The sequence below is a fragment of the Delphinapterus leucas genome, chromosome X, assembly GCF_059928025.1.
Source record: "Delphinapterus leucas isolate spDelLeu-1000000601 "Yukka" chromosome X, BTC_Dleu_Yukka2, whole genome shotgun sequence".
Lineage (NCBI taxonomy): Eukaryota > Metazoa > Chordata > Mammalia > Artiodactyla > Monodontidae > Delphinapterus > Delphinapterus leucas.
The window spans coordinates 40,089,561-40,114,955 of NC_143150.1; the positions used below are offsets into that span (position 1 = coordinate 40,089,561).

The 25,395-nt window shown below is 38.3% G+C and overlaps 1 protein-coding gene across 3 annotated transcripts in view; it reads left to right on the forward strand.

Annotated features, from left to right (window-relative positions):
- The first annotated feature begins 664 nt into the window (after positions 1–664).
- Positions 665–25,395, forward strand: part of RBM41 (RNA binding motif protein 41) — a 76,369-nt gene continuing 51,638 nt past the window's right edge. Inside the window, exons 1-5 of one of the 3 annotated variants that reach the window (XM_022556682.2) lie at positions 665–734; positions 3,822–3,938; positions 4,501–4,693; positions 5,382–5,586; positions 7,473–7,544. In XM_022556682.2, the coding sequence (XP_022412390.1) occupies positions 727–734; positions 3,822–3,938; positions 4,501–4,693; positions 5,382–5,586; positions 7,473–7,544 (595 nt within the window). In that variant the 5' untranslated portion in view covers positions 665–726. The other 2 variants (XM_022556680.2, XM_022556683.2) reach the window with 2 other exon arrangements.

The window sequence follows — 25,395 nt, forward strand, 5'->3', positions numbered from 1 at the left end:
ACATCAGGTATTTTATAGTCAGTGTACTTTGAAATTTACATGTCACTTGTGAGATTAAACATCTTTCTTTTCATGTACTTAAGGACATTTGTATTTCCATTTCCGGGAACTAGGAGCCCATTCTCTTAACCACTGTGTTCTACCACTCTCTTGATTCATTGTAATTATCAATAAAAACATTCATGGGCCTGAATACACGTGGGTTTCTGATTCTCAGGATAGGAAGTACAATGTCTTAGCCTCTGTTAGAGACAGAGGAGAACAATTTGTGCTAGTGATGTGGTCAAACTTGAGTCTGATCACTCTGGTAACACTGCAGAGGATGAACCAGAGGCTCGACTGGAAACAGCAGGTAGGTGGGATGCAGGATAAGAAGTCCTTGAAAGCAGAAGCAGGGTTGATAGGGACACATTTGAGGGAAATTAGAGGGGCCAGGATTTGGTGATACTGGATGAGAGAGTCAAGAAGTCAAAGGCGACTCCTAGGCTTATGAGCTGGATATTTTGGATGTTATCTTTAACCTATACAAGAAATCCAAGAGAAATACTTGAACAATTCACAATATACCGGTTGCTCAGTACGTACTCTGGGTTCCTAGCTATGCGAGACTACAATTCCCAGAGCCCTGCGCTCCACCACAATCCCCTTAGAGTCGGCCGCGCAGAGTTCTGGGACTCGAAGTCCGCGGCCTATTTACCCAAGTTAGAGCTAGGGGCCTGTGGAAACATGAAGAGGTAAGGGCTTGTCTGAGAGCAGACGGCGAAGGGAGGTCTGTTCTATCTTTTAACTCTTCAAGTGGCTTTTGTTACTTTGGGTTTGGGGTTATGTCACGTTCTGGGGACGCGGTTTCGTGTAAGCTGGAAGACAAAGGAGGAGGGAAAAGGGGAGACGGGCTGGACAGGCCTGTAGGGCGAAGTTCAGGAAGGGCCGCCGCTGCTGCCGGCCCCCGTAGGCATGTCCTCCCGGCACAGGCACCTAGGCAACGGCGCCGGCCCCGGGACGGATGCTGTGACTCCTTCCTATTTCAGACGGACCCACCCAGGTAAAAGGGTCTTGGCCGCTTGATGAAACCGGCCTGCGCCGGAGAAACGCGGGCCAGCTCCTCCCTGTCCCGCCCTACCTCCACCCCGTTCTCAGAAAGGGGCCCAGGGTGGGCGCGTTTATTCGCAGTGTTTGTGTGTTAAAGAGGACTTTCTCGGGCTCAGAGACCATGTTGCATTTTCAGGTCTTAAAGTAAGCAAGTGATACTTTGTTGCTACAAATTTAGAAGCAGGGTGCCAAACCGGTTCCACGTACTGTAAGAAAAGAAAGGCACCGCTGCGAGCGGTTCCCCCTACTGGTTCTGCAGGAAATGGCAGCTTTAACGTGGCTGGTCTTTGTTGAAAGCCTGAGCTTACAATTATTGACAGTACACAAAGCCTTTTTAAAGGATCCTCATTAAATTAGTTTTGTATTCATTCTGCAAGTAGAATAATCACTCTGGAATAGAGCGCTGCATTTAAATTCTTACTGGTATAATGCTCTCCTGCACTGTCAGTTTCTGCATCTTTTTCAAAAAAAGTTTGATTTTCCTTGCCTCAAAATGACTTTTAAAAAATGTTTATGATATCTTTCATACATGCAAAATAATGTATATATACAGGTTAAGGAATAATAATAGACTCGTACTCACTACAGGCTTTAGAAACAGAACATTACCAGTATCAGTAGCATGGATGCTGTATCATTTGATAACAGCAGTATCATCGATACAGTATTCATAGAACATTACCAGTATCAGAAGTCCCTTGTGTGCCCTTCCCTGAGTGCTTCTCTTCCCTCCCTGAGGGGATCACTAGCCAGCATTTTGCGTTAATCATTCCCTTGCTTTTTTCTTTTTAAATAGTTTTATCACATACGAATTTATATCTAAACAAAGTGTTGCTAGTGTTATACAATTTTCAACGCTACGCAGACACATATTACATGAATTTTTCTGTGACTTGCTTTTTTTCACTCCACATTTCTTTTTGAAATTCATGTGTACTGATGTATTTAGCTATGGTTTATTCATTTCAAAGCCACTTTAAACTTAACAGGAACTTTCAGAATTCTAAACAATAAGTAACGATTAAAATACTGAAAAGGAATTTTTGAAAACCCTGGGCCTATGGATACTTTAAAATTTCCCGAAGTTGGTATAAGTCTGTCTAAAGTATGGGAATCTTGCTTATAATTATGGGAGATACATCTTTTACGTCTCATCATAACCCCAGTAGTAAAGGGCTACTTTTTAAGAAAGGTATTTAATATTTATTTTCGTCATGGGATTAACTCACTTTGTTTCTGTCTTTTATAATCATTTGTTGCACACTTAAATGGTCCTGCTATTTCTTTACACTCAGAGTTTTTCATTATTTAGGGTTAGTTAGCTCATATTAGCATTACCTAGATTTCTACACAGTAGTGCTTAAGCTGTAAAATGTTATGACCCCCTTGATCTTTGTTTCTATACTCCCTTCTTTGGTAATCTTCTCCTCTCTCACAGCTCCAGATCCTGACAACACAGATGACTAAAGATTTCCGTATGCAGCCTCAGACTCTTATCTATGCAACAGTTCTGCTATCACTTTCCTTTTAGCCAGTATCACATTGTCACCTCAGACTCAGTATGTCTTTGGAGCATTCCTGATACTTCATGTTGGTATTTCAATTGTAATAGGTAGTTGACTCAACACGGCTAACACAATAATGACTTCCCTTTCCCAAACCATTTAGTCCATCTGGAACTTCCTCTTTAGTTCATTGGTCCCATTTCTCAGTTACACAGCTTGAAATTCAGGGTTATCTTTCACTTCTCCCTTACCCCTACCTTCAAAAGGCCTTTCTCATCTAACCCTTCCTTTCAATTTCTATTACCACTCCAGTTTGTACTTTCATCACCTTACGCTTGATAAATTATAGTTTCCTAACTAGTTCTTCTGGTTTCTTTCTTACTATTCCATACTATTCCATAAGGCTTATTATAACCACATTCATTTTCCTAAACCATCGCTTGTACCATGTCACTTAACTATCTAATAAATTGCTTTCTACTACGTGTACATTAAGGTCCAGACCTCTTAGTTGGTGTATTTAAGGCCATTCACAATCTGAGTCTAATTACCCTTCCGACATGATCTCCCAAGGCTCCCATACATGAATGCCAGCTAAATTGAACTTCTTATTATCCCCCAGAACATATTTCTGTCTCTTCATACTCGTTCTCTCTGTTCTTTCCTTCATCATACTCAATCCTTCAAATGCCAGTGTAAGAATTACCTTTCCCAAGTCTTCATTTACTACCTTGCCTCCCAATTATCTTTCTTCTGTGAACTACTGATTTGGCATATGCTTCATAAAGAAGATATAAAAGATATAAAATCTTTCTTCCTCTCTCTCTCCCTCTGTCCCTCTCTCTCTCCCTGTCCTTTTCCCTCTCCCTCTCTCTCCCTCCCTCCCTCCCTCCCTCCCTCTCCCTCTCTCTCCCCCTCCTCCCCTCTGCCCCGCACATGCACTCAACACATACGTATCTGTTACCTTTCCCTAAATAAATTGCAAGTTTTTTGATGATAAAGACTCTGTCTTGAATATCTTTGACTCCATCAGTACCTAGCACAGTGCATTCATTGTGTGTAAACAGGTATTTAGTTAATGTTCGTGGAATGAATGATAAAGGACAACAAATAGAGAAGTGTCTTTGAACAAATGGGATCACTAATGGTAAATAATATAGATAAAGAATATATTTTGAGATTAACTGTCTCTTCTACTTTCCACATATATTCTTGTATCTATTCCAGGGTAAATAGCTGTGTGAAGAGTGATGAGCATGTCCTGGAGGAGCTGGAAACAGAAGGGGAGAGGCAGCTGAAAAGCCTCCTTCAGCATCAACTTGATACCAGTGTCTCCATTGAGGAGTAGGTATTGGTTTTGCAAACAGACTATCATAGACCCTCACCTCCAGGTGACAGACGCCTCTTAAAGTCTGGATGTAACACTCCTCTCCCAGCCCGCTTTCCTTGGCAAACTTCTACTTATTAGGCAGCGTTTTACTTCTGTGTCTCTTCCTCTAGGAAGCCTCTCATATCCCACTCCGTCTGGGCTAAGTACCTTTCCTGTATCTTCCTTTAACATACATAGCACTTATAATCCAGTATTATCATTGCCTGTTTACTTGCCTCTCTTCTACAGTTCTTCCACAAAAGCAGAAACTGTTTTTATCTTTTTTACTGTTTAATCCTCAGTACCTGGCACAGTCTCTGATGTGTAGTAGGTACCCAATAAATAAATATTTGATTCAGTCATTAGTCCTGGATTATTGGTGGAGTTCCATATCATTACAGTGGTGCTTTAGCCTAGAAATAGTATGTGAGAGAGAAATTGCCACTGAGTTTCATTGTGCCTCTTAATGGCGAGCCCCATTTCTGTGAATTGTGGTAACTTGAAGATGTTCTTACTCTCTTCCTGCTTGTTTTGCAGATGTGTATCTAAGAAAGAGAGCTTTGCTCCTGGTACTATGTACAAGCCCTTTGGGAAGGAAGCAGCTGGGACTATGACTTTGTCCCAGTTCCAGACACTGCATGAGAAGGACCAGGAGACTGCTTCTCTCAGGGAACTAGGGCTTAGTGAGACAGAAATCTTGATTTGGAAGAGCCATGTTTCAGGTGAAAAGGTGAGTGGGGCAAATTTTTTCTGGAGAACAAAAAGTAAGATCTTTTCATTTTGGTACTGGGAACCTTTTCATTTTTAGTTCTCACAACACTGAGCTTTGTGTCTGAATCTTTTTTGGTTTTTAGGATAGGGACCTTGGTAAAAGAGAAGCTGCTCCTTGACTTTTTTTTTTTTTGCGGTACACGGGCCTCTCACTGTTGTGGCTTCTCCCGTTGCGGAGCACAGGCTCCAGACGTGCAGGCTCAGCGGCCATGGCTCACGGGCCCAGCCGCTCCGTGGCATGTGGGATCTTCCCAGACCGGGGCATAAACCTGTGTCCCCTGCATCGGCAGGCGGACTCTCAATCACTGCGCCACCAGGGAAGCCCCTGCTTCTTGACTTTTTTTCCCCTAAACAAATGGGATTTTATTTTATTTTTTTTAATTTTATTTATTTATTTTTGGCTGTGCCACGTGGCTTGTGAGATCTCATTTCCCTGACCAGATGTTGAACCCGTGCCCTCGGCAGTGAAAGTGCAGAGTCCCAACCACTGGAGCGCAGGGTATTCCTGCTCCTTGACTTCTTAGCTAACATGTCTGTAAATGACCATTTCTGGGCCCTGATCATTTTCTTTCTTGTTTAAGGCATCAGATTGTCACTTTTAGGGTGTGTCCTCTGTGATATATGCCATCTCATTTCTCTTATTTCAGAGGGCGAGACTTAGGGCAACCCCTGAAGCGATACAGAACCGTCTTCAAGATATTGAGGAAAGAATCTCAGAGCGTCAGCGCATCCTTTGCCTGCCACAGAGATTTGCAAAGAGCAAACAGCTGACCCGGCGAGAAATGGAAATAGAAAATTCTTTATTTCAGGGAGCTGATCGTCACTCCTTCCTCAAGGCTCTTTATTACCAAGGTATGTGATCGCCACTGACTTGATATGTTCTTTCACTGACAGGAAGATTTAACATCAGGGCATTAACTATGAAGAGTTAGTGAAGGGAGTAGGGGAAAGATGAACTATTGCTACTCTTGAGGAATGTATAGTCCCTTGAGAAAGACAAATATGTACCTAGTTAATTGCAGTACAACATGAAAATTGCTATTGTAGAGACGTGAATAAAATGCTGAGGGGACACAGGGATAGAACATCTAAGTCTAACTGGGGGAGTCAGGAGTTGACATTTGTACCAAGTCTTGACTGATCAACAGGCACTTGGCAGGTAAATAGTGGGGAGAGGGCATTACAGATAGTGGGTGAGTAGGAATAGGATTGTGAAAGAACCTGGTGTGTCTAGGGAACAGTGAAAAGTTCAGTGTGGCAGGAAGTATAGGACACAGTGAGGACTGACAGGAGATGACGCTGGAAAGGTAGGTGAGGCTAGATTGTGAAGGGTCTTTAGGTAGAACTATAAACTAGCACAAAATATATAGATAAATGGTGTGTGTCTTAACCAGAAAGAATGGGTTTAACAGGTAAGTTTTGCTAGGCACTGTGGAAGGTATGCAGAAGTTTAAGAAATGGTTCCTGACTTTGTGCCAATTGCTGGTTGGAGAGAGAAACATATAACATTTAGTAACAATGCTAGATACAGTTGTTAAGGGCTGTAGGAGTTCAGAGGAGGGAAAGGCCACTGTGCATTGACTGGCATTACTGAACATGGCCTCTCAGAGGAGGTAAAATTTAAATGTTCTAATAATACCACCAAGTCTTCAGGAGAGGGAAAGGCATTTCACTAGCAGCAGTTGTCGCAAGCACTATGGCATGTTTGGAGTTGTCGTGAGAGACAAGGTTAGAAAGGAAGCTAAAATTTTTGAACTTTATTTGGCAGGTAGTATAGACCTATACAGAGTTCGTTATTCAGTTAGTCATTTTGGATATGGTTAAAGGTCTTTGAGCCAGGGGTAACATGATAAAAGCAGTATTTGAAAGTGATTAATCTAGTGGCCAGTAAGTAGGATGCACGAAAGGGAGAACTGGAAGCAGGGAGAACAATTTAGGAGGCATTACAGTCATTTCAGCAGGAAGAGCTGACTGGGATGATGGCAATGGAATTGGAAAGAGAAGTAGGTATGATTATAAGAGACATTACAAAAGAAGAATTGGTAAAACTTGTTGACTGAGAATGAAGGTCAGTGGAGAGAAATGTGTCAAAGATAGCCCAGGTGCTTCAACGCTGTGTAATTTAATAGTCGGCAAAATTAAGGAAGCCTTTATGGGGAAATTTTGAGGAAAGATGATGAGTTTGATTTTAAACGTGTTAAATTTGTGAGACCGCAGGATCATCAAATGCAGATATCGAGGAGGCTGTTGGAAATGCAGCAGTGAAGCTCAGGGGAGAGGGCACAACTAGATCCATAGAATTGGGGCTCATCTATGCTTAGACCATAGGTAAAGCCAACAGAATGAATGAATGATTTGTTAGAGACAGAGAGACCATAGACATGGAAGAGCAGTGGTGAAGGAAGGAAAGAAAGAATGAACAAACAGCCTTTGGTGGAGAGACATTATAGCATACTGATTAAGAACATGGGCTCTGGAGGCAGACTGCTGGGAACATCCTGGCTCCCCCCGCTTACTAGCTATAAGATGTTGGCAAGTTACCGCTCTATGCTTCATTTTCTTCATGAGAATATTAATGAGAATATTAATAGTAGCTATGTTTTAGGGTTGTTAGGAGAATTAAGAGAGGTAATACATGTGAATCACTTAAAGCAGTACCTGGTATTTGGGGTGGGTGGGTGGTATATGAATCTGTTCTGTTTCCTATCTTTGAAACTCCTTGCTTTACACCTTCACAGCATACCACAAAAAGACAAGTGCAGACAAGTACATGACCTCAATGAAGAGGAAGATAAAATTAGGCACAAAAGGCAAGTCGAGAGTTTTCTTACAGTGTTAGATTTAGGAATGTAACCTAGGGTCCCAGACTTCTAAGTTGAGTTCTTATTTAATTCCATATTCAGTATATGACAATGTTTATAGGACATGATCCACAGGGAGCATATTATCCTGATACAGAATATTAAAGAGAGGAGTTAGTAGAAGTTGTAATAAAGCTTTTACATTTAGTGTTGTTGATATTTTTCTCTATACCTTTAAGTTATTATACCAGACATAAAATGACCTTAATGAATTTTAGATCCTATTTTGTAACTAATTCTGAATACTTTTATTAATCAGTAACGTATAACTATTGATGATGATATAATAGCTAATATTTTATTTTTGAAATGAACTTAAAATTGCCTGTTTATTTGGGGGGGGCTATGTGTACAATTCTGTGAATTGTAAATCGTGTAAATCACATAGATTCATGTAACCACCACCACAATCAGGATAGAGAACAGCTCTGTGGCCCTCAAACTTCCTCATACTATCCATTGATAGTCACTCCCAACTCCACCCATAATCCCTGGCAATCACTGATCTATTCTCCATCACTGTGATTTTGTCTTTTAGAGAACGTCATATGAATGGAATCATACAATATGTAATCTTTTGAGAGTGACTTCTTTCACTCAGCATAGTGCCTTTGAGATTCATCCAAGTTGTTGTGTTATCATTCATTTTGCCGAGTAGCATTCCATTGTATGAATGTTCCAAAGTTTGTCTATCCATTCACCCATTCAAGTGCATTTGGGCTGTTTCCAGGTTGTGGTGATTATGAATAATACTGATATGAATATTCTTGTACAGGCTTTTGTGTGAACATAAAATTTTTATTTCTCTAAGGTAAATATCTAGGAGTGGGATTACTGGGTCATATGGTAAGTGTTTGTTTAACTTTATAAGAAACTGCCAAACCATTTTCCAGAGTGGCTGAACCATTTTGCATTTTCACCAGCAATGTATGAGAGTTCCAGTTGCTCTACATCTTTGTCAGCATTTGGTATTGTTGGTATTTATTTTAGTTATTCTAATAGCTGTGAAGTCTTATCTCATTGTAGTTTTAATTTGCATTTCCTTAATGGCTAACGATGTTGAACATCTTTTCATATGCTTATTTGCCATCCTTATATCCTGTTGCTAAAGTGTCAGTTCAAATCTTTTGCTGTTTTTTAACTGAGTTGTTAATTTTTTCCTGATGACTCTTGAGAGTTGTTTATGTATTCTAAACACAATTCTCTGTTGGATATATGATTTGCAAATATTTTATCCCAGTGTGTAGCTTGCCTTTTCATTCTCTTAACAGTGTCTTTTGCAGAGCAAACTTTCTTTTATTGTGGTAAAATATACCTAACATAAAACTGACCATTTTAACTATTTTTTAAGTGTATTAAGTATATTCACATTGTTCTGCAACAATTGTAACCATCCATCTCCAGAACTTTTTCATCTTCCCAAATGGAAACTTTTTACCCATTAAACACTAACTCCCCATTCTCCCTTTCCCTCATCTCCTGCCAACCCCCATTCTGCTTTCTGTCTCTATGAATTTGAATACTCTAGGTACCTCATGTAAGTGGAATCATAACAGTGTCTTTTTGTGTCTGGCTTATTTCACTTAGCATAATGTCTTCAAGGTCATCTATGTTGTAGCATGTATCAGAATTTCCTTCCTTTGTAAGGCTAAACACTATTTCATTGTATGTATCTACCACATTTTGTTTATCCATTCATCTGTCAATAGACCCTTGTGTTGCTTCTACCTTTTGGCTATTGTGAATAATGTTGCTGTGAACCTGGATATACAACTATCTGTTCCAGTCCCTACCTTCAATTCTTTTGAATATATACACAGAAGTGAAATTGCTGGATCATATGGTAATTCTGTGTTTAATCCTTTGAGGAACCACCATACTGTTTATAGAGGCTATACCATTTTAAATTCATACCAGCAATGTACAAGGGTGTCTTTTGCCCATTTTTTAGATAAGTTGTTTGTTTGTTGTTGAGTTGCAGTTCTTTATGTATTCTGGATATTACTCCCTTATCAGATATATGATTTGCAAATATTTTCTTCGATTCTGTGGGTTGCCTTCTTAGTCTGTTGATAGTGTCCTTTGATGCACAAAAGTTTTTATTTTTGATGAAGTCCAATTTGTCAATTTTTTTCTGTTCCCTGTGCTTCTGGTGTTATATCCAATAAATCACTGTCAAATCTAATGTCATAAACCTTTTTTCCTATATTATCTTCAGAGAGTTTTATAGTTTTAGCTCTTATGTTTAGGTCTTTGATCCATTTTGAGTTAACTTTGTTTATGATATAAAGGGTCCAAATTCATTTTTGCATGTTTGATATCCAGTTTTTCCAGTACTACTTGTTGAAACGACTGCCTTTCCCCATTGAATGGTCCTAGCATACTCTCTGAAAATCATTTGACTGTAAATGAAAGAGTGTATTTCTAGGCTCTCCATTCTATTCCATTGGTATGTATGTCTGTCTTTATGCCAGTACCACACTGTTTTAACTACTGTAGATTTGTAGTAAGCTTTGAAATCAGGAAGTGTAAGACCTCCAACTTTGCTCTTCTTTTTCAAGATTGTTTTAACTGTTTGGGTCCCTTGAGATTCCATATGAATTTTAGGATGGATTTTTCTTTTTCTTTTTCGGCCATGCTGGGCAGCTTGTGGGATCTTAGTTCCCCGACCAAGGATCCAACCCAGGCCCACGGCAGTGAAAGCACTAAGTCTTAACCACTGGACCACCAGGGAATTCCTGGATTTTTCTATTTCTGCAAAAAACGTCATTGGTATTTTGATAGGATTGTTTTGAATTTGTAGATCACTTTGGGCAGTACTGACATCTTAACAATATTAAGTCTTCAATCCATGAACACGGAATGTCTTTGCATTTATTTCATTTATTTGTATCTTTAATTTCTTTCAGCAACATATTGTAGTTTTCAGTGTACAAATTTTTTTGCATTAATGCAAATATTTTAAATTTTGATACAGTCCAGTTTACGCATTTTTTCTTTCATGGGTTGTGCTTTTTTTATGTCTAAGAACTCTGTCTAATACCAGATTATGAAAAAGGATTTATTCCTTTACTTTCTCTTTTTTTAAACCTTATTTTTTATTTTTATTTAAAATTTTTGGCTGCATTGGGTCTTCGTTGCTGCACATGGGCTTTCTCTAGTTGCGGCGAGCAGTGGCTACTCTTCATTGCAGTGCGCGGCCTTCTCATTGCGGTGGCTTCTCTTGTTGCAGAGCAGGGCTCTAGGCATGCGGGCTTCAGTAGTTGCAGCACGTGGTAGTTGTGGCTCACGGGCTCTAGAGCGTGGGCTCAGTAGTTGTGGTACACGGGCTTAGTTGCTCTGCAGCATGTGGGATCTTCCTGGACCAGGGCTTGAACCCATGTCCCCTGCATTGGCAGGCAGATTCTTAACCACGGCGCCACCAGGGAAGCCCTATTCCTTTATTTTCTTCTAACAGTTTTATGGTTGTATATTTTACATTTAGATCTATGATCCACTTTGACTTACTTTTTACATAAGGTGTGAGGTTTATGTTAAAGTTCACTTTTTTGCTTATGAATGTCCAATTATTCCAGTACCAATTGTTGAAAAGAGTATTCTTTCTTCATTTACTTGTCTTTACATTTTTGTCAGAAGTCAGTTGACCATATATTTGTGTTAATAATTAACATCATAGTTAATGGTGAAAGACTGAAATCTTCCTTCCAATACCAGGAATAAGACAAAGATGTCTACTCTCACCACTTCTATTTACAGTGGAATGAAATTAGAAATCAATAATAGAAGGACGTTTAGGAAATTTACAAATATGTGGAAATTATACAACACTCTACTGAATAACCAAGGGATCAAAAAGAAGTTAAAAGGGACATTAGAAAATACTTTGAGATGAATGAAAAAAAATAACAAAACTTAAGGAATGCAGTAGAAGCAGTACTTAAGGGGCTATCTAAAGCTGTAAATGCCCATATTAATAAAGGAGAAAAGTCTCAAATTTATAATCAAAACTTCCACCTTAAGAAACTACAAAACTTTGTCCAAACCCACAGAATATACAATACCAAGAGTAAATGGTAATGTAAACTATAGACTTGGGGTGATTATGATGTGTCAGTGTAGGTTCATCATTTATAACAAATGTCCCACTCAGGTGAGAGATACTGATAATGAGGGAGGCTGAGCATGTGTGGGGGCAGGGGAGCATGTGGGAAATCTCTGTAACTTCCCCTCAATTTTGCTGTGAACCTACAGCTTCTCTAAAAAAATAAAGTTTAATGAAAACAAAACTACAAAAAGAGGAGCAGACTAAACCCACATCAAGCTTAAGGAAGGAAATAATAAAGATTAGAGCAAAAATAAATGAAAAAAAGAATTAAAAAATAGAGAAAATCAAGAAAACCAAAAGTTGGTTCTGTGGAAAGATCAACAGAATTCACAGTCCTTTAGCTAGACTTACCAAGGAAAAAAGGGAGACTCAAATTTCTTGTACCCTGTTCTACTTTGATTCTTTTTTGCATGGAATATCTTTTTCCATCCTTTTACTTTCAACCTTTTTTTTTTTAAACAAAACAAACCAAAAAAAAGTGTGTCTCCTGTAGACAGCAAATAGTTAGATCATGTTTTCTTTTTTAAATCATTTTTTAATCCATTCTTCCAATTATGTAGAGTGTTAATTTATATTTAATGCATTTAAGTGGAGTCTGTTGTTAAGGTAGGATTTACATCTGCCATTTTGCGATTTATTTTCCGTATGTCTTGTATCTTTTGTTCCTCTATTATTCAGTTTATTCCTTCACGTTAAATAAGTTTTTACAGTATGTCATTTTAATTAACTTGTTGCTTCTGTTACTTTCTGTTACTCTTTTAGTAATTGCCCTGGGAATTATAATTAACACCTTAGCTTAAACAAATTTGTATTAAAGTGCCAACTTAATTTCAATAATATTAAAAAACTTTGTTCCTTTTTAGCTCTGTTCTCTCCTTCCTCCTTTGTATTATTATTGTCATACAAATGACATCCTTCTAGATTTTAAGCCCACCAACAGAGTTTTATAATTATTGCTTTACACAGTTATCTTTTAAGTCAGATGGAACAAGGGTTACAAGGACAAAAATGTTTATACTGTCTTTAATGTTTACCTATGTAGTCAAATTTACTAGTGTCTTTGTGTGAATTTGAGTTACTGTTTAGTGTCCATTTATTTCCGTCTGAAGGACTCCCTATAGTTTTTCTCATAGGGCAGATCTTCTACTGGTGAACTCTGTCAGTTTATGTTTATCTTGGGATGTTTTAATTTCTCCTTTAGTTTTAAACTATAGTTTTTTGCTGGACATTGAATTTTTGGTTGGCAATCTTTTTCTTTTAGCAGATAAAATATGTCATCTCATTGCCTTTTGGCCCCTTGTAATTTCTATTGAGAAGTCAACTAATAATCTCAGGACCCCTTGTCCATGGTGAACCTCTTTTTTCTCACTGCTTTCAAGATCCATTTTTCATCTTTTGCTTTTGACAGTTTGACTACTTGTCTTAGTGTCTCTTTGGACATACTCCACGTAGGTATCTTCGTGTTTATCCTACTTGGAGTCTGTTGAGGTTCTATGATGTATGGATTAATGTTTTTCATCAATTTGGGGAAGCTTTCAGCCATTAACTCTTCAAATATTCTTTTTACCCCTTCTTCTTCTTCTGAGACTCCATTATGCATGTGTTGGTATGCTTGCTGGTCTCCCATAGGTCCCCAAGGCTCTATTATTTTTTCTTCATTCTTTTTTCTTTCTGCTCCTCAAATTTAGTAATCTTCGTCAGATGAGGTAGTTGACATATCTTCAGGTTTGATGATTCTTTCTTCTGTCAACTCAGATCTCCTGTTGAGCCCCTTTAGTGTATTTTTCATTTCAGTTATAGTACCGTTCAACTTGAAAATTTCTATTTGATTCTTTATTATAACTTCTATCTTTATTTTTATTCTCTGTTTGGTAAGATATTCTGAAATATTCTTTTATTTCTTTATAAAATGATTTCCTATAATTGTTTGAATAACTTATGATAACTGATTTAAAGTTTTTTCCTGAGAAGCCCAATGTGCTTCCTCAGGGGAGTTTCTATCAGCTCTTTCTTTTTTCCTGTGTATGGACCATACTTTCTTGGTTTTGGGGGGTTTCGTTTTGTTTTTCTCAGTGTCTTTGTCTTAGTCATCTCAGGCTGCTATAACAAAGTACCATAAACTGGGTGACTTATAAACAACAGATATTTATTTCTCACAGTTCTAGAGGCTGGAAATCTAAGATCAGGGTTCCAGCATGAACAGGTTCCGATGAGAGCCCTCTTCTGGGTTGCAGACTGCTGAATTCTTGTTGGATCCTCACATGGTAGAGAGCAGAGAGAGGAACCAAGCTCTGATGACTCTTATAAAGGCACTAATCCCATTCCTGAGGGTTTCACTCTCAGGACCTCATCTAATCCTAATTACTACTCAGACATCCCCATCTCCTTTTATCATCACACTGAGGTGTAGGGATTCAAGATACGAATTTTGGGGGGACACAAATATTCAGTCCATTACAGTCTTATAATTTTTTTTGTTGAAAATTAGACATTTAAAATGATATTATGTGACAACTCTGAAAATCAGTCAACCCCTCCCCACCCAGTGTTTGTTGTTGTTGCTATTTGTTTGTTTAGTGATGTTCCTGGACCAATTCTGTCAATTTTGAATTCTTTGTCATGTAAAGCCACTGAAGTCTCTGTCCAGTTAGCATAGTGGCCCACTAATGATCGGAGAGTTTTTCTTAAATGTCTTGAATCAAGAACTCTACCAGCCTTTACCAAGGCGCTGTGTATGTGTGTGTCTGTGTGTGTGTGTGTGTGTGTGTGTGTGTCTGTCTGTCTGTGTGTATCTGTGTGTGTGTGTGTCTGTGTGTATTGGGTCACTCCTTCAGTGCTCAGGCGGGCAGTTTGCAACTCGGTCTTCAACTTCACTTCCTGCTTATGCAGAGCCTCAAGATCAGTCATAAGTGAGAGATTAGTGACTTCTCAGGCCCTCACTTTCCTTGGCATATGCATAGCCCTGCATGTGTACCTTACCTTCTAGAGTCCCAGGAATATGTCTGAACATTTCAAAGCCCCCTATGGATATCTCATTCCCTATTTTTCTTTCTTTTTTTTTAAATTGTGGTAAGAATACAACATGAGATCTACCCTCTTAACAAACTTTTAAGTGTACAATACAGTATTGTTAACTATAGGCATAATGTTGTACAGCAGATCTTTGGAACTTAAGTCATCTCATATTATTGAAACTTTATAACCATTGAATAGTAACTCCCCATTTTCCCCTTTCCCCTGGCAACAACCATTATACTCTTGGCTTTGATATTTGTGATTTCAATTCTTTTGGATAAATACTCAAAAGTGGGATTGCTTTATCATATGGTATTTCTATTTTTAATCTTTTGTGGAACCTTCATACTGTTTTCCATAGCAGTCATACTATTTTACATTCCCACCCAAAGTGTACAAAGGTTCCAGTTTTCCAGATCCTCACCAACGCTTGTTATCTCTTATCTTTTTGATAATAGCCATCCTTACAGGTGTGAGATGATATCTCATTGTGGTTTTGATTTGCATTTCCCTGATGATTAGTGATGTTGAGCACCTTTTCATATACCTATCGGCCATTCATATATCTTCTGTGAAGAAGTGTCTATTCAAATACTTTGCCCATTTTTTAATCAGGTTTTATTTTTATGCCATTGAGTTGTAGGTGTTTCCTATATGTTTTGGATATTAACCTCTTATCAGATATGTGGTTTGCAAATACAGTCAACACTTGAATAACACAGGGCTTAGGGGCACTGACCCTTCGAGCAGTCAAAAATCCATGTATAACTTTATATTCAGCCCTCCATATCCATGGTTCCACATCTACAGATTCATTCAACCACAGGTCTTGTAGTACTATAGTATGTATTTAGTGAAAAAAAAATCTGCATTAAGTGAACCTGTGCAGTTCAAACTGGTGTTGTTAAAGAGTCAGCTGTATTTTCTCCCATTCTATAAGTTGCCTTTTTACTCTGTTAATTTTTTCTTTTGCTATGCTAAAGCTTTTTAGTTTGACGTAGTCCCACTTCTCTGTTTTTGCTTTCGTTACCTATGTTTTGGAGGTTATATCCAATAAATCATTGCCAATACCAATGTCAAGAGGCTTTTCCCCTGTGTTTTCATCTAGGAGTTTTAGAGTTTCAGGTCTTATTTTTAAGTCTTTAATCCATTTTGTTTTGTTTTGTTTTGTTTTTGTGGTACGCGGGCCTCTCACTGTTGTGGCCTCTCCCGTTGCGGAGCACAGGCTCCGGACGCGCAGGCTCAGCGGCCATGGCTCACAGGCCCAGCCACTCCGCGGCATGTGGGATCTTCCCAGACCGGGGCACGAACCCATGTCCCCTGCATCATCAGGTGGACTCTTAACCACTGCACCACCGGGGAAGCCCAATCCATTTTGAATTGAGTTTTGTGAATGGCATAAGATAAGGGTCCAGTTACACTTTTTTGCACAAGGATATCCACTTTTCACCATTTGTTGAAGGGACTATCCTTTCCCCATTGTGTATTCCTGGCACCCTTGTCAAAGATCAGTTGACCATACATGTGTAGTTTATTTCTGGGCTGTCTATTCTTTTCCACTGGTTCATACATCTGTCTTTAAGCCACTACCATACTGTTTTAGTTGCCATAGCTTTGTAGTATATTTTGAAAGCAGGAAGTGTGATTTCCCTATGTTTCATATTCCTTATGTTTCCTTTTAAGTTTTTTTTTTGTCAGCCTCTTGTTAGCTCCAACTGATAATGCCATCTCAAGCAGCTGCAGTGTTAAACAAGCCCCACTGATTGGTTTTGACATGATCTAGGGATGGGCTGTTCCACAGAGTGAGATATGAACCAAGTCAAAGACAAACCCTCAGAGTGTAGCTTTTCATTGAGGTGCTAGGAAAGTCAAACAGTGACAGTTCTCTGAGGATGGTGCTTTTGGGGAGCACCACCAGAACTGCTCTGCTTCCTCTAGTGTCAGTTAGGCTGCTGTTTTTCACAACTATCATAGTGGCTACTGAAAAACTGGAGAGAGGGAAATGGGATTATGGAAGTTAAAGTGCCACAAATCTTAGTATTCTGACTGCTACTCAGCTGTTTTTCTTGAATAGCTGTTCCTCATATTGTTGCAAGCCTTTACTTAATTTCCAGACTTATCAAAAGTTTGATTTTGACAACTTTTGCTGGTGTTCTTTTTGCTTTTATGGAGCAGCAGATTTTCAGAGGTCCTTACTCCAACATTCCAGAATTGCTTTCTCTCCATTTTACTTTTATCCTATCTATATTGTTATATTTGAAAGTGAGTTTCATATTTTGAAAAAAGCGAGTTTCTTAAAGAATGTAGGTGGGTCCTTTTTTTTTCACTTCTTTATTGAGATGTATTTTACATACCATAAAACTCATTTTAAATGTACAATTCAGTGGTTTGTAGTAAATTTAACAGAGTTGTTCAACCATTACCACAGTCTAATTTTAGAACATTTTCATCACCCCAGAGATTGTTCTCAGTCACTGTTTCTACTTCCAGCCCAGGCAGCCACTGGTCTACTGTCTGTCCCTATGGATTTGCCTATTCTGGACATTTCATATAAATGGAATCATATAATATATGGCCTTCTTTAACTTAACACAATGTTTTAATTATGTCTAGAACTAGTACTTTTCCCAGTACTGAGGGATTTCCCAGTACCAATGGACTTTGTGTGTAAGCTGAAGACATCTTCAACAGTCAGCTAAGCAGTTGATAACTCCATTGTAGCCTTTACTCCCTGCTTGCGCAGAAACTCAATATTAGTCAGTGGTGAGAGCTTACGGATTTTTCAGGTCTTTCCTGAGCACACACAAAGCTCTGGCCATGTGGACAGTCCTGTGCACATGTATGGCCTTCTAGATTCCTAGAAATATGTCGGAGCTTTTCAGAGCCCCCTAAGGACATTTTATTCCCTAGGATTTCCTTCTAAGCTTTTCGGTTAGCCTATTGTTTGTCTCAGCTACACCACCTCAGCTAGCCAGAAAATTCAACAACTGCCTCTGATTGTTTTTGACAGAAGTTCTCAGGAAAAAGGCTGTTAGCACTGGATGAATTTTGAGCTGAGTCAGATAAAGAGAATGTTGCTTGTGTGATCTTCCAGGGAACCACTAGACAGATCAAGTAATGACAGTTCTCTGGGAATGGGGCTTTAAAGGAACTCCAACTCTGTTCTTTCTTCTTCAGCGGTTGCCAGGCTGCCGGTTTCACTGTGATTTGGGGTTGTTGGTCTTCAAGGTTACTACCGACATGAGAGAAAGGGATGAGAAAAAGGCAAGTTAAAATGCCACAAAACTTATTATTCTTTTTTTTTTAAAAAACTTATTATTCTTACTGATATTCAGCTATGTTTTTTCAATAAATGTTTCCAAGATTGGTTAATTTTCAGAGTTCTGAAAAAGTTGATTCTGACATTTCTGCCAGTGTTCTCATTGCTTTTATGGCAAGAGAAATTTAAGAGGTTCTTTTTTATTTTTTTGGCTGTGCTGGGTCTTTGTTGCTGCGTGCAGGCTTTCTCTAGTTGCAGCAAGGGGGGCTACTCTTCGTTGCAGTGTGCGGGCTTCTTATTTCGGTGACTTCTTTTATTGTGGAGCATGGGCTCTAGGTGTGTGGGCTTCAGTAGTTGTGACACGTGGGCTCAGTAGTTGTGGCTCGTGGGCTTTAGAGCACAGGCTCAGCAGTTGTGGCACACGGGCTTAGTTGCTCTGCGGCATGTGGGATCTTCCCGGACCAGGGCTTGAACCCGTGTCCCCTGCATTGGCAGGCGGATTCTTAACCACTGTGCCACCAGGGAAACCCCAAGAAGTTCTTAACTCTGTCATTTTCACTGACGTCCCCTTTCTTAACAGCATTTTCTGAAGCTTGAGAGTTTGTGATTTTGGTGAAGTCTAAGTTTTTTTATGACTTCTGCTTTTGGTCTTGTAACTAAGATTTCTTTCTAACCTAAGATCACAAAGATTTTCCTCATATGTGTTCTTCTAGAAGATTTATAGTTTTAGCTCCTCATACATTTAGGTCTATGAACCATTTTGAATTAATTTCTGAATTACACATATGGTGTAAGGTTAGGGTTACATTCATCTCTTTGCACATGGATATCCAATAGTCCTGCCACTTTTCATTGAAAAGATGATCATTTCCCAATTAAACTGTCTTGGTACTTTTTTAGAAAATCAATTAACCATAAACGTATGTGTTTTTAAACGTTTTCTCTTTATTCTTCTACTTGTTTTTTACCCTGTTTACTTTTCAGCAATTTGATTATGTTGTGTCTGGGCATGAGTTCTTTGTTATTTCAAATTCTAAGTTTCTTACCTATTCCAACTGCTGCTTTGTAGTTTTCATTGTCTTCATGTACTCCATGCAGTCTCTCTAGGTTTTATAGCTCTATTCAGTGGGAGAGGCAAAAGTGTACTTACTTAATCTTACCTGGAAACAATTCCTAATAGGGGGCTTATTTGTGCTACTCCTTATGCTAAGCATTTTGCACATTAACTCATTTCAGCCTTAGCCCTATAAGGTAGTGGCTGTATTACAGATAATGAAATTGAGCTTCTGAGGGGATAAGTGACTTTCTCAAGGTCAGTTGTTAAATAACCATGCTAGGACTTAAATCTAGGTCTGTTCTTACATAAAAGTCTGTGCTCTTGATCATGGCATTTATATATGTGGTTTGAAAAGATTTTTTGCCTTTTTAAGTGTGATTTTACTATATCTTGAGATAACTTTGTGTGTGTGTGTGTGTGTGTGTGTAATACATATCCCATTTTCTAAACTTAAATCAGTGGGAAAACAACATATATTACCTCTGGAAGTATACTTCCTCTGAAATCTTAAACTCCAGTACACTACTCTTAACCACAACCTTTCTCTTATCCTTCTGACTCTCACAACTCTCTTACACTCATTTTACCATTTCTTCAACCCTGTTGAAATCTCCAGTTCCTTGACCTTTTAATTTTTTCCCAATCTGTCATCCCCTTCCTGTCTCCTCTTCCTTCCACATCTCACTTAGACTCCATCATCCATTATTTACCCAAGTTCTTGCCACTGAATCATTCTCCTTGCTTCCTTGTCTGCGTATCATACCCACCCAGCAAATCCTCTACCCAGAATCAATCCAACTAATTGCCTTCTTTATTTATTTATTTATTCATGGCTTTTGAGCACTACTAGAGAAAAATAGTATAACTTTGTTGATTAGTTTCTCTACAAATTCCTCATTGCTGGTATTGTCTAGAGCCTTCTTCTTTCTTCAGCAATCTACCTCCTAGTCCCTGGTCAGCTATTTCATTCCTTATAAATGCTATTTTAGATCTTCATTACTCTTTCCTGTCCTACTGTTTCACTATTTTTAGCAGATAGTCTTCTTTCCTATTTCAAAGAAAACAATGCCATCAGTAAGAACCTTCATCCACTTTCTGCCTGACTTTCTGATAACTTCCATATCTTAGCTATAATTTTCTTCAGTCTCAACTCAGTGCTAGGGACATCCTTTCTGCCTAAGGTTAATCTTTATTCCTTTGTGCTGGATCCTACCCCTCTTATCTCCCCAGGGACCTTAGTCAGTTATCCCCAGTATTACTTCTTTCCTTTCAAGATTTTAACATGATTTGTACCATTTGCCAGTGTCCATGGTGTATGTACTCCTCCCATGAACTATCTTTAAAAAATGATAAAAACAAAAAATGCCCTTCAGTTGTTTTGCTACTTGAGCAAACAGTACGTTTAGATTCTCTGCCTTCACTATATACCATAACGAGTAGCAATTGGTTTAAAAATGAAGTATAAAAATTGAAGCCCTAAAAAAGATAGGATTAAACTACATATGTTAATATTTTTGATATACAAATGGGAAAATATTTTTCCAATATTTAATGAAAATTTTTAAACACAGAAAATTTGAAAGAATTTTATCACAAACACCCAGTGATAACTGACTAGATTATAACATTAATATTTTACTTATTTATCACATCTGTCTATCCCTTTATCCATCTATCAAACCATCTTACTTTATTGATGTATTTTAAATAGATTGCCAATGTAAATATATGTCCCCCTAAATATGTCAGTATACATATTGTTGACTAGAATTACATATTTACATTTTTTTCTTTTGATATAAAATTTCCATGCAATGAAATGCACACATCTTAAGTATTCATTTGCTGACTTTTAACCAATGTATACATCTTTGTAGTGATATGTTGGTAAATGTTTAACAGCCAGCTCTCCAGAAAAAGAGACTCTTATATGTATCATTTGCCAGTTTTCGTGATGTACACATTCCCACCATGGCCAGTTTCAAGCTACCAATGTGTTATCACTGAACATGGAGTCGGGAAGTGATGCACACAATCATTGGGCCATGTTCAACACACCACTGCATTTGTGTAACCTAACCCTTATTAACACATAGAAGATTACCCTCACCCCAGAAAGTTCCACCATACTTCTCAGTAATTCCCATCCCACTCTCCTAGAGGCAACTAGTGTTTTGATTTTTTTATGCTATAGATTAGTTTTGCCTGTTCTAGAACTTCAGATAACCAAAACCATACACTATATATTCTTTGTGTAAGGCTTCTTTAACTCAGCATAATATTTTTGAGATTCATTGATATTGTGTGTATCAATAATTTTTCCTTCTCTATATAAAATAAAATTTCTTGGAAGACTTTTCTAAAAATCACTGTATTATTTTTCTAGTGCTGCCATAACAAATAACTACAAATCTAGTGGCTTAGAACAACAGAAATTGATCCTTTCACGGTAGCCAGAAGTCTGAAATCAAGTTGTTGGCAAGGCCATGTTCTTTCCGAAGGTTCTAGAGGAGGATAGTTTCTTGTCTCTTCTAGCTTCTGGTGATTGCCAGCATTCCTTGGTGTTGCAGATGCATCATTCCAGTTCTTGCCTCTGTCATTGCATGACAGTCTCCTTGTGTGTCTATGTTTCTATGTCTTCACATAGCCTTCTTATTAAGGACACTAGTCTTTGAATTTAGGATCCATCCTAATGCAGTATGACCTCATCTTAACTAATTACGTCTGCCAACCCCCTATTTCCAAATAAAGTCACATATTGAGGTGCTGGATGGATATGAATTTTGAGGGTACACTATTCAACCCAGTATAGTCAGCCCTGTGGCCTCCACAAATTCATATCTGTCTCACGTGCAAAATACATTCACCTCATCACAACATCCCCCAAAGTCTTAACCTATTTCAGCATCAAGTCTAAGTCCCAGATCTCATCTAAATATCAACTCAAAAAGTCCAAAATCTCATTATCTAAATCATCTAAATGAGATGAGACTCTTGAGTATGTTCCATCCTACGGCAAAATTCCTTTCTGTCCAGAGACCTATGAAACTAGACAAGTTGTCTGCTTCCAAAATACAATGATGAGACAAGCATAGGGTAGGCATTCCCATTCTGAAAGGGCAAAAAGGAAGGAATAAAGGGGTTACTGTTCTAAAGCGAGTTAGCAGCCCAGCAGGGCAAATTCCATTAGATTTCAAGACCTAAGAGTAATGCTCTGGCTTCAACGCTCTGTCTTCTGACGCCAGGGATAGCCTTGCTCTCTGGGTCCTCTGGGACAGCCCTACCATCTTAGCCTACCAGGGCAGCTGCAGCCCCACCCTCTCTGGCTTTTGCACTTGTGACTTCATTTTACCTTCCTTCATTTTACCCTGTCTCTGTCACTTTTACATCAGGCTGGCACTGTTTCTGCTGGTATAAAATCCTTAAAAACCTTGTCAGTCTCTTGTGTATGTCAAGAGATCCACACGGTTAGATATGAGGGCTCTTCACAGATCCTTTCTGGATAACCCCTTGTCTATTCCTGGCTTCTGAGATGGTTGATTTGATCCATGCGTCACACACCTAATCTCTTCAGTGAAAGTTTGTCCAGCCACACCATTGGCCCTTTTTCCAGAGCATGCTGTCTAGGTAGGCTGAGAATTCTCCAGATCATCAAGTGCTGATTCCTTTTTAAGCAGATATTGACTCAATTTAACTCTCTCCTCTCTCATTTTATTATAAGCATCAGTGAGAAACCCGGCTACATCTTTCACACTTTGCTTGGAAATCTCCTCAGCTAAATATCCAAGTTCATCATTTATAAGTTACACTTTCGACCCAACAGCAGAACTCAATTCAGCCAAGTTTCTGCCACTTTATGATAAAGATTGCCTTTCTTACAGTGTCTAATAACATGTTCATCATTTCCTTCTAAGGCCTCACCAGAAGCACTTTTAATGTTCATATCTCTACCAGCATTTTGTTCATGATGATATATGTATTCTCTGAGATGATAGAAGCTTTCTCTACTGTCCTCTTTACTTCCTTCTGAGCAGTCACCAGAACTACTATTAACATTCATATTTCTGGGAGGGGGAAAGGTAAGCTGGGACGAAGTAAGAGAGTGGCATGGACATATATACACTACCAAATGTAAAATAGATAGCTAGTGGGAAGCAGTCTCATACCACAGGGAGATCAGCTCGGTGCTTTGTGACCACCTAGAGGGGTGGGATAGGGAGGGTGGGAGGGAGACGCAAGAGGGAGGAGATATGGGGATATATGTATACATATAGCTGATTCACTTTGTTATACAGCAGAAACTAACACACCACTGTAAAGCAATTATACTCCAATAAAGATGTTAAAAAAATCTCAAGAAAAAAACATTCATATTTCTACCAATGGCCTCTTCAAGGTAACTAGTCTTTTGCTATCAAGCACCTCAAATTCTTCTAGCCTCTATCCATTACCCAATTCCAAAACCACTTCTACAGTTTTAGGTATTAGTTTCCCAGGGCTGCTGTAACAAAAAACCACAAACTGGATGGCTTAAAGCAACAGAAATTTATTCTTTCACAGTTCTGGAGGCTAGTTCAAATCAAGGTGTTGGCAAGGCTGTGAGGATGAATCTGTTCCATGCCTCTCTCCTAGCTTCTAGTGGTTGCTGGCAGTCCTTGGCTTATAGATGTTTCACTCCAGTCTCTGCTCCTATCATCATATGATATTCTCCCTGTGTGTCTGTGTCTCTGTGTCTTCACATGGTCTTCTTAAAAGGACGCCAGTCATTGGATTTAGGGCCCACTCTAATCCAGTATGACCTCGTCTTACCTAATTATATATGCAAATACTCTATTTCTAAATAAGATTACATTCTGACGTCCTGGGTGAACATAAATTTGGAAGGGATAATGAAAAGGATCATGACAAAGAGTACTTAAAACATATATTCAGTCAGATCAATAAATAAAACATTGCTAATACTCCAAGAGTCGCCATATGCCCTTCAGAAATCACAATCCCTGTTAATTTTACTTACCCCTATGCTATAATCACACAACGCATTGTTACTATTATTTGGAACACTTATTGTTTAGATCAACTAAGAAAATGAAAAATAATATTTGATTTTACCTTATATTATTCCTTATTTAATACTCTTCCTTTCTTTATGTAGATCTAAGTTTTGCCCCTATATTATATTCCTTCTCCCCAAAGAACTTCTTTTAACATTTCTTGCAGAGTAAGTTGTTTTTGTTTGTCTGAGAAAATCTTTATTTCTCCTGCACTTTTGAGGGATAATTTTTGCTGGATATAGACTTGTACACACCACTATGTATAACAACAAGGATTTACTATATAGCACAGGGAACTATATTCAATATCTTGTAATAACCAATAATGAAAAAGAATCTGAAGCTATATACCTGAAACTAACACAATATTGTAAATCAACTATAGTTAAATAAAAAAATTGTAACTATGAAAAAAATGATATCACAACCCCCTGCCCATCAGATATAACCAGCGTCCAGACTTGTGATAGTAATTTCTATGTATTTCTTTGTATTTTTACCACCCATACGTACAGCACTAAACCGTGTTCAGGTTTACCAGTTTTTAAGCACTATACCAATGAATTTTTTTTTTTGGGTATACCAATGAATTTTACAATATGTATTCTATTGGGTCTTTCTTTCTACTTAACATTATATTTGTGAGATTTATTCATATTGAAATGTGTAGCCATAGTTCATTCCTCTTCATTGCAGTATAGTATTCCTTTATCCGAACATACCAACCTTTATCCATTCTACTGTGGTTGGACACGTGAGTTGTTTCCATTTTTGTGGGTATAAGTATCAGTGCTGCTACTGTGATCATTCTTGTACATGTATCCTGGGACACATGTGCAGGAGTTTCTCAGGGTCTAGGAGTGGAATTGAGGGGTGAAGAGTTCACACATCTTCAGCTTTAATAGATGTAAACTCTCTTTACATCTATTAAAGGGATTGTCCCAAGTTAAAATTCCACCAACCATGTGTGAAGGTTCAGGTTGCTCCATATCCTTGTCCATGCTGCATATTGTCAGACTCTAATCTGATGGGTATTTGCTTATATTTCATTGTATTCTTTCTTCCCTTTCTTAATAATTAGCATTCATTTATATTGCTTTTTATTTTCTTAGTCTTTAGTAAAGTGTTATTTTCCATGCCTTCTATTTTTAAAATTTCAAACATGGAGAAAAATTGAAAGAATAGTACATCCATACCCCTCACCGACATTCAACAACTGTTGACATTTTGCAACATTTGCTTTACATCTCTTTTCATCTACATGAGAATGGTGTGTGTGTGTGTTTGTGTGTGTGCGTGGTTTATCACTA